At 39.0% G+C, this 10,472-nt stretch overlaps 1 protein-coding gene across 1 annotated transcript; it reads right to left on the bottom strand.

Moving 5' to 3' along the window:
- Window positions 1-620: 620 nt before the first annotated feature.
- LOC101988221 (melanoma-associated antigen B16-like) lies at window positions 621-1,802 on the bottom strand. Its single transcript, XM_005369860.2, has 2 exons — window positions 1,638-1,802; window positions 621-1,547 (listed from the first exon to the last, which is right to left on the bottom strand). Exons 1-2 carry the CDS (start codon window positions 1,800-1,802, stop codon window positions 621-623), a joined length of 1,092 nt encoding a protein of 363 aa, XP_005369917.1.
- Window positions 1,803-10,472: the final 8,670 nt, after the last annotated feature.

The raw sequence follows: 10,472 nt of genomic DNA, 5'->3' as shown, positions 1-10,472 counted from the left end.
AGAAGATATACTATCATAATCAATGTATTTATAAGGAAAGGAACTATATGCATGCTGTTTAATGTAGCATCCTAGAAAATTAAAATAGTACTTGGAAAATAATAGATGCTCAAATAAGTTTATGTAATAAAAGAAATTGTAAATGTGTGGTAATATTTTCTTGAATTTTATTACTCATGGCAACTGTAAAGTAAAGCAACTCAACATATATCATGCAATTGCACTGGGAAATGGAATGTTACAAAGAAAAATTTAGCACAACACTGTTTGAAAGGTCGAAGTTTAGCAATGATTGTTATAGTATTCTGCATAATTATACAGATACATTTGACTACTTCCCAGTTAGTTTTATACTATGGCAAAGCTCTTAGTATTACATTTGTGAACTGCATAAAGTAGAGATTTTTGAAGCTCAAACAACAATGCTATTAAGTGAAACAATATCCAAACAGAAAGGTCAAACAGTGCAAGAAAAAAAAAATCATGATACACAGACAAAATAGAACTATGCAGACAATATTCTTCCTCCTCTCTATATGAAACTAGGACCTACATTTTTTCCATCAACTCTAAAAATTCTCTGCAAATTCTACAGCAGTAGTAAGTTATCTCTGATTGTACTACATACGAGGGAAACTGCAGCCCATGGCACTAGAACTTGCACGAGAACGAGAACTTAGGCCAGCACTGTCTAAAATCAAGGCAAGGGCTCTCTCTTCTTTTTCTATCAGAGCCTCTTGATACTGAGACTGGAAGGTAGCTGGGTGTGTCCCATAAACCTTTGCCACAAACTCTAACACTTTCATCTTACTAGTTTCAGCTCGAGCCCGGGGCCCCCACACATACTCATACCGCACAGGATCACTATCCGCTACTGGCTGGTACACCAGGTATTGCTCCTTTACAAACTCATTGGTTATCAGCTGCCTAGGGTCACCAAAGATGAAATTATTTACCCCAGCATAGATTCCCATTGGATTCAATGCTTCCCAAATCTCCTCTTCAGTGGCACGGTTGCCTTTCAGGAAGACTATCCCTAGGATGATTATCAGGAGACCAGTCTTAGGAAAACTAAACTCATCACTACGCATCCCATCATAGGTGAGACCTAGTTTGATAAAGAGAGCATAGACATGGTTGACAGGATCTACTTCCTTCACACCTATGCCAAAAACCATCTCCATGAGTTCAGCAGATCTCATGAGGATTTCATGAAAACTATTTTCATCTTCTCTGACAATGAGTCTCAATATATCAGTCTTGTTCATCATCTCTTTCATCTGATACTTGTACAGCATATAATTCACCAAGAAGTTAACTTTACTATTGATACTCATCACAGGTACATTCATGGTGGCTGGTTGACATGGTGGATTGACTGGAGAGCCCTGTTCTTGGTTACTAAGATCCCCACCTGAGTTTCTCAAAGAGTCACAGGGACTCTGAAGACCTCCAGAGGTACTAGGTGTCTCATCTGCAGGATCATTTTGGTTGCTAGCCATCAGAGAATGGGAGGAGTGACATGGCTCCTCCACATTCCTAGACACCTGTGGAATCTCTAGGGCCTGGCTCTCCTCACTAGACATAAGCTGAGAGGAGGGAGATGGATCCTCCACATCCCTGGAGACTGCTGCAACCTGGGTCCCCTCACAGGTCTGGTCCTTCAGACTACTAGCCATAAGATGAGAGGAGATACAAGGCTCCTCCACATCCCTGCAGACTGCTGCAATCTGGCTGTGGGTCTTCTCACAGGTCTGGCCTTGGTCAGCTGCACATTCTGGATTCTTCTGAAGTTTAGACATGGTGACTGTGGTGAATAGAAGCAGATGAGTGTGCACACAGGAAGGCAGCAATCAGGAATCACTGTTTGAAAGAGAAAGGGAGAATGTAAGGTAATCAGCTAGTAAAATCAATTCCAGTCACGGTGAATGGACTTCCAAAAATCATGTGATAAAGGTTTAAGGCAATAACTGGCAGGGGAAAATAAGAGACACACTGGGTGCTAGCCAACCCAACATGAAAGTTATCAGGGTCCATAGCACATACATGTGTAGCTCTCTACTTCCCACCCCTTTTCTAAATGAAAAAAGTGCAAAATCTCCACAAGTATGATCATCATGGAAGCTAATGGGCGTAAGCCACATTCTCTAATAGAACAAAACTACCCACCCCCTGAAAGGTGGGTATGAAGTCCTACCTGTAGCTGAGAAACTACAAGCATGCTACTACAGGCAAATGATAGCTGCTGTTACTGGAGAATCAGTTTTCTTTAAGGGTACAACATCCAGGTATGTTGACCATTATCTCATGGAGGGCCACACACATTCAATACTATATGGCAGCACAAATAGTGCTTAATGGCTTAAAAATTAAAGAGTGCAGAAAGTTGAATATGGAGAGAATGAAGTTGGATCTGGGAGGAACTAAGGGAAGGGGTGAATATGATCAAAATTTTATGAAATTTTCAAATAAAAAAAATAAAGCCTATTCCCTTAAAACTAAAATTATATCTTCTATAAATTTAAGAATAAAATTTGAAATTCCTCCTTACCTGAAAATTCTCTGGGCCAATGGCAGAAACTAATTGGCACAGAATTTTTGTGTGGTGTGCTGATCCCCTCACTACTCAGGAGCCTTACTTAGAACCAAAGAGGCTCGCCTCTTCTCTTGTGAGCTTACTACTTCTGCTCTCAGACCACAGTACATGAAGTGAACTGTTCATTCACTATCCTTATTTGAATTATCTCCAGGAGCAGACAGAGTTTCAGGGCAGCTAATTTGTTAGCATTTCTCTACTTGACTGTATGTATCACTCACTATTCACTCAGGATAAACACACACATCACAAATCTTGAGACCCCTTTCTTTTCTTGAACTGATATTCCATCAAACTAACTCCCTGTATCCCTGTGATCACAAAGGAGCAATTGAAAGGCATTCAATTTATCCATTTTCTCTCTAGAATCTGTCAACTGTGGTGGGACAGAATTCTGTTGACACCACTCGGTTCTTGGGTATACGTTCCTATCTGCCTCACTATTTGCCTTTTCTTTAAACAATGTAAGTGTCTGGGATATGACACAATTGTGTTAGAACAAAATATCCCCAGTCTTAAATCAGCAGAAACAGGAATTTATCATATATTATAGTTTGGCAGTCTTTCCCATGGCCTGCACAGGCACACAGGGAAACTATGTAGGGCTATATTAATCCAGATATTCTGAGATACATGATTCCTTGCAGCTCTCTGTCAAGTCTTTTACTTGGAGAACTGATTGGGCTACACTTTCTACATTTTGATTGCTACTGGTTCAGTTCCCTACCAGAATCAGTTCGTCTCAACTTACACAACTGCAGGGAACAGGATGAGAAATCTGTCTGCTAAAACCCAGCTTACCTCTGTGAAAACAGAAGATACATCTATTGGAGACTTATGCACTTGAAAGGGTAGATCCCTCAGCCTTCTTTGGTAGGATTTGGAACTTTTTATGCTACTTTTATGAGATAGCAGTCCACAACAACAAACCTTTCTTCTTCCCAAAACACGAATTAGGAAGGGTTGGGATTCTTATCCATACCAAGGTACCCTAGACTAACAACAGTATTAGAGTTTTTTCTCTTCTATCCTACTATGGGTAATACCCTTATAGGCATTTCTCAGTCTGGATTCCTAGCAGTGCTCATAAACTTGAGGCTATCATTAGAACAAATATATTTATTTTTGAGTCAGGAAAATGAAAAGAGAGTAATGAAACCCCAAGTATATTTCTTCAAAAGTTCATAATTTGAAAATCTGAGTAGAGCCCATGCAGATAGCAAACATAGTAAAATAAATGTTCATCAATATTTATTCAATGTCTACACATCAGTTACTAGCATTGCATAAGACTCCTTGCCCTTAGTAGACTGTTATTTTTTCTTATACAAACTACTGAACTACTGAGAAAAAAGAAAGTAGGAGGGTCATTGATATGTACATTCCAGCATCCAAGTTCTAACATGATATAAGTAGATATTGTGGCCCATGTGTTGTCCCATTGCTGACTCAGAATATGTACCTTTATCCCTGAAAATAACTTCAAATCTTCCCTCTAATTTTCTTTCTTCACTCTTTTAGATCAAAGGACACAGCTACCTGAAAAAAGAAAAGAAATTGATGGCATAAAGGATGTATATTGTGGATACCCCTTCTAGAGCCCCCCTAAGGCAGAACAAGGAGTCAGAGAACAGCACCCTAGTAAGTTTTTCTTCTGGAAAATGGAGTCCATGTGGCTTTCTATCCATCTAGAGAGGTTCATTGAAAACTCACATGGACTAGGGTTCTTGGTCTAGAATTTATAATCTCATTTCAAAGTATCCTTCCAATTACAAAGTATCCTTCCAAATAAGTGACATGAAATTGTTGTCCTAGTTTGCATCTCTGGGTGTTTTGATAAAATACTTACCAAAACCAACTTAGGAGGAAGCAGTTTATTTCACCGTGCAGGTTATAGCCTATCACTGAAGGAAGTCGGAGCAAGAACACAAGGCAAGAATCTGGAGGCTGGACCTGAAGCACATTCCATGGAAGAATGCTGCATACTTGCTTTCTTTCCCTGTCCTTTGGGTAGTTTGACTGAGACTGTCTCCATGCCTTAGGCTCATATATTTCATTGCTTAGTCACCAGAGAGTGACATTATTTGAAAGGATTATAAAGGTTAGGAGGTGTGGCCTTGTTCGAGAAAATGTGTCTCTGGGGTGGGATTTGAGATTTCAAAAGCCCATTCCAAGTTTACAGTCTATATCTACCTATGAATCAGGAGGCAGCTCTCAGCTACTCCAATACCTGCCTGCATGCTTCCATACTTTCCACCATGATGATAATGGATTAACCTTTGAAACTGTAAGCAAGCCACAAATTAAACACTTTCTCTTATATGACTACCGTGTTCAGGGTGTCTCTTCACATTAATACAACAGTGACTAAGAAGCTGGTACCTGGGGATAGAGTATTATGACAGGCATGACCATGATACTTGTTGGCCGAATGTGGACTGTGAGATGTTGGATTAGGAGATCAATTGAACACTTTAATGGAGGCTTAATAGACCATACTAGTAGATGTATGGGAAAAGGAGTTGCTTAGAGCAATGTAAACGGCCAGGTTCAAGAGATTTTAGAGAGGAAGACTGCCTCTCAGCCCTTATATAAGTAGGTTTTTTAGAGGAGAGACCATTCCAAAAATCCACAACTGGAGAAGAGGATAGGAACTCCAAATAGGGCCCAAATACACAAAAACGGTCATAGTGTGGTATCCAGTCCCAACTGATATATCTGTAATATAACAACTACAAATAAGCCTCATGGTACTTTGAATAAGAGGAACAGAACAGTTGTAATAAGCAGAGGCAGAAGAACTTTTAAAATTGGCCTATATACAGATCCAGATCAAGGTAATCCTAAACTACAAGATGGGATCCTTTCCCAAAGAAATAAAAAAGAAACAAGACTTATGCCTATTTGAAGAGTTATTGGTAAAAAATGCCAACTGGAAATGGGAGTCTTAATTTTCTTCAGGGATGTAGGCCCCAAGAGAGTCCAGTAGACAGTCCCATACTTATGCACACACAGGTAGCATGAAACATACTCTGGCTATTAAAGAGTTAAAGAGATGTTATGGAACAAGAAGCTGGGAGGACAGAGTTAGAAGGTTAGTCCCTATTGTTGAAGATTCATGCACTTCACAAATAGGAGTCAGAGCTGGAACTAATCTGAATGCCTCTTCCCTGAATGCTGTGGGACAATGGTCTGTACCCTGTCACTTGTATACTAATAAAATGCTGATTAGGCCATAGCCAGACAGGAAGTATAGGTGCAGTGACGAGAGCAGAATTCTGTAAAAAGAAAAAGTCAATCTGTAGTCATCACCCAGAAAGAGAGGAAACAAGATGAGAATGCCTTGCTGATGTGGCTAACACAGACAAGAATAGTTGGTTAATCTAAGATGTAAGAAAGAGTTAATAAGAAGCTTGACCTAATAGGCCAAACAGGTTATGATTAATGTAGAACTCTGTGTATTTCTTTGGGACTGAATGACTGTGGTACTTGGTAGGACAGAAACCTTTGTCAACACCTAAGGATTAGCTTTCATATTGCCAGAAGGCACCATGCAATCTTCCAAAGGGGGGATGCAAACAACAATCCTACATAGCTATGATATCGATGAAAAACAATCAGAATGGCTTGATAACCCTAAGGGGGCAGTAATGGCATACATACCAGTTTTCTAAATGTACTTAAGACCCACCCAACAAGAGGGAAGCCATGCCTGGTACTGGAAACTGAGTTAACTCCCCAGTGACAGTGAAGTGACCAATATTGGAGGAGAACATAAATCACTAGTTTACTAATCTAAAATAATCCCCAACAACATTCTAAACATTTGTCCTTACACCCACCAATATGGTAGTCTTTACTCTTAAGCATGGATACTTCTATTTGTAATAGTTGGGACCATGACATAAATTCCAACTAATAAAAACAGAGTTATGGAGACCAGTAACAATGGATACATTTATAAAATAATCCCTTACTTAAGGTTTAGTGAAGATTGTGAACTAAGGGAAGCTGGTGTAGGAGGTCCTTCTGTCTATGTTGCTTTTATTGGTTAATGTATAAAGAAAACTGCTTTGGCATATAGTGAGGCAAAATATAGCTAGGTCGGGGTTATAGTTATAGTTTTCCTAGTTATGATAAAAGATAAGGTAGCTATAAATAATGTAAGTGTAATTCTTGCTTGATACCTGTTTTTTTATATGTAATTGCAAAAGTTAAATTCTATTTTATTTAAACAGAAAATGGGAGTTGATGTGGGATTCCCCTCTGTATGCTGTGAATAACATTGGTTAATAAAGAAACTGTCTTAGATCTGAGCTGGACAGAATAGAGGTAGGTGGGAAAAACTAAACTGAATGCTGGTAGAAAGAAGGCAGAGTCAGAGAGAAGCCATGTAGATGAGCCAAAGACAGAGGCTGGAACTTTACTCGGTAAACCACAGCCTTGTGGTAATACACAGATTAATGGAGATGGGTAACTTTAAGATATGAGTTAGCCAGAAATATGCTTAAGCTATTAATCAAACACTACTGCAAATAATATAGTTTCTGAGTGATTATTTAGGGTCTGAGCAGCTGGGAACAAATGAGCAGCCTTCCTATAACAGGAAGCAAATAGGGTGAAGTGCTAGAAGTTCAGGGCATTTTCTTTGAGATTATATCTCCCAATAATGTCAGATACCCATAACTGTTCACCAACATATTTACTGATATTCCACTTGTATTTTAATAAGTAAAGCTCACCTGAAGTTCAGTGATTAAAACAGCTACACTGATCAGCTTTACAGACTAGGCAGTGCTGACACCTACTTTTATTCCCAGTAACTACACTATTTTGCTATAAAAACTGGGTGGTAGTCATACACACCTTTAATTCCAGCATTAGAGAGGAGTGCGAGATGGGAGGGGGGATAGATCTCACAGAAAGTCTCATTCTGAGATTCCTGGAGGCAGGATCATTATTTCTGACTGAGGTAGAGGTAAGAGCTAGTGGCTGGCTGTTTTGCTTTTCTTCAGGTTGAACACCAATAACCATCTAGGGAAATTTTTATTAATTGTGCAAAAAAAGTCACAGAATGTTTGGCAACTACATCCACATAAAACTCTAAAGAGCTTGGGAAGGGATTCTAGACACAAAAGAACAAAGCTAAGAACGGCTTCTTGGTACAGGATTGTCTCAGGTAGGCTCTGTTTGCGAGAGGCAAGCAGAGGTATGGCTCCTTTAAGAAAGGTCTCCTGACTCAGCATTAGTGGCAAAAATCCTTGCAGCTCTTTTAAGAGGCTCTCGATGTCCTAGAATTTGCTCTGTACACTAGGCTGGCCTTGAACTCACAGAAATATGCCTACTTCTGCCTCCCACATGCTGGGATTAAAGGCATACACCATCACAGCCCAGCCTGTAAAAAGAGTTTAATGATACATATGAAGTTCCCTTGCTATTTACAGCTATTCTTCTCACCTGAACACAAACAAATAGAAGATTAATCAACAGATGATAGGTTAATGTATGGAATATCCCTATAATGAACTGCTACCAACTCATTAAAGGAAGAATACTGTGGTTGTGCCTATCTGTAATAACAGCATTAAGGAAGCTGAATCAGGAGATATAAAGGGTGGAGGGAGATCAGCTTGTGCTATAGAGTGAGGCATAACATCTATAGTTACTGGTAAGCAAAGAGATTCTTATTGCACAATGCATACTTAAAGGGAGCACAGCTGGTGTTCCATACGTGTGTGTGTGTGTGCGTGTGTGTAAAGGAAGCATCTGGAAGAATGCTCACAGCATAATAATGGTTGGCTCCTCTTGGCATGTTAGCCATAGGAATGTAGGCAAAGTATGTCAGTAGCCAAGTGAAAAAAACGTTAAAACCCTTCTGGAATTTTTGATCCCAATTACACGTAAATTATACATGTATTGAAAGGAAATATATATACACTAATAGTAAGCAAAAAAGGCTCTTTTACCAAATATTTAAGTGGTGTTTATGATCAATCAGCATCTTCCTTCTTTGTGGTGACATGGACCTAGAAGCTCTAGAGTTGTGCCAATAAATTTGGCTCCTGCTAATACCTCAACCATGAAGCTAGATTGACTCTCAGAAAGCAAAGGAATGGGGAGCCAGTGACCAAAGTCGTAGATTTAATTCTAACCATATTATTTAGCAAATTAAAGATTTGTGGTCAGAAAAAAGATAGAGATATACAGTATAGACAAACTCAGACAACAAAACACTTCTAAACATTTTTACTGAATGTTTAAAAATATACATAGGCTTGGGAGAGAAAAGGAAAAGGATAGAGAATGTCCTAAAAAATTTTTTTTTCGGTAGTTGGGCATGGTGGCATGTGCCTTTAATCCTTGCACTTGGGAGACGGAAGCAGGTGGATCCCTGTGAGTTTGAGGCCAGTTTGGTCTACTGAGGGTTCTGGGACAGCCAAAGATACACAGACAAATCCTGTCTCAAAAGTTAAAAATAAAAATGTTAAAAATAAAAATAGTAGAATTAGAATTAAAAAAAACAAATAAAGATAAAAATATACAGAGAATATGGACACTGTATATTATTGTTTTCTTTGAATTGTTTAACTTCTGAGGAAGGATCAACAGCTGGTAAACACATTTGATTATTAATTCTTCTGGATTAATCCAAGCTATATATTTTGAAAATGCCTTGACTTCCAAATTTAAGTCAAAGATATGTTACTTTGGAGAGGAGGTTTTACTTTTGTTTTCATAGGAAATCAGAGGCTATTGATTCATTCTGGGTTAAAAAAAATAAGGTTTGATCAAGGAAGAGCCCCGTGAAAAATCTCCAATGGAAATGGATAGTTCAGATGGTCCAGTGTTTCAGAGCACCTCTGTTGCAGTTTCTTTTGAGTTCTGCATCCAGAACAGCTTCAAGGTTGCTGTCTGAAATGATAAAGCCTCAAAGTATACTCCAGTAAGGACCTGACCATAATCCAATTTTTTTTTACCTTAATCCCTGAAAATAACTTCAAATCTTCCCTCTAATTTTCTGTCTTCACTCTTTTAGATCAATGGACACAGCTACCTGAAAAAGAAAAGAAACTGATGGCATAAAGGTTGTACATTGTGGATACCCTTTCTAGAGCCCTCCTAAGGCTAAACAAGGAGTCAGAGAACAGCACCCTAGTAAGTTTTTCTTCTGGAAAATGGAGTCCATGTGGCTTTTTATCCATCTAAAGAGGTTCATTGAAAACTCACATGGCCTAGGGTTCTTGGTCTAGAATTTATAATCTCACTTCAAAGTATCCTTCCAATTACAAAGTATCCTTCCAAATAAGTGACATGAAATTGTTGTTCTAGTTTGCATCTCGGGGTGTTTTGATAAAATACTTACCAAAACCAACTTAGGAGGAAGCAGTTTATTTCACCGTGCAGGTTATAGTCTATCACTGAAGGAAGTCGGAGCAAGAACACAAGGCAAGAATCTGGAGGCTGTATCTGAAGCACATTCCATGGAAGAATGCTGCATACTTGCTTTCTTTCCCTGTCCTTTGGGTAGTTTGACTGAGACTGTCTCCAACCCTCAGGCTCATATATTTCATTGCTTAGTCACCAGAGAGTGACATTATTTGAAAGGATTATAAAGGTTAGGAGGTGTAGCCTTGTTCGAGAAAATGTGTCTGGGCTGGGCTTTGAGACTTCAAAAGCTCATTCCAAGCTTACAGTCTATCTCTGCCTATGAATGAGGCAGCTCTCAGCTACTCCAATACCTGCCTGCATGCTTCCATTCTTTCCACCATGATGATAATGGATTAACCTTTGAAACTGTAAGCAAGCCCCAATTTAAACACTTTCTCTTATATGACTATCGTGTTCATGGTGTCTCTTCGCATTAATATAACAGTGA

The sequence above is a fragment of the Microtus ochrogaster genome, unplaced genomic scaffold (assembly GCF_000317375.1).
Source record: "Microtus ochrogaster isolate Prairie Vole_2 unplaced genomic scaffold, MicOch1.0 UNK64, whole genome shotgun sequence".
Lineage (NCBI taxonomy): Eukaryota > Metazoa > Chordata > Mammalia > Rodentia > Cricetidae > Microtus > Microtus ochrogaster.
The sequence above is the reverse complement of the archived record's forward strand: the minus strand, read 5'-3'. Positions and strand labels throughout refer to the sequence as shown.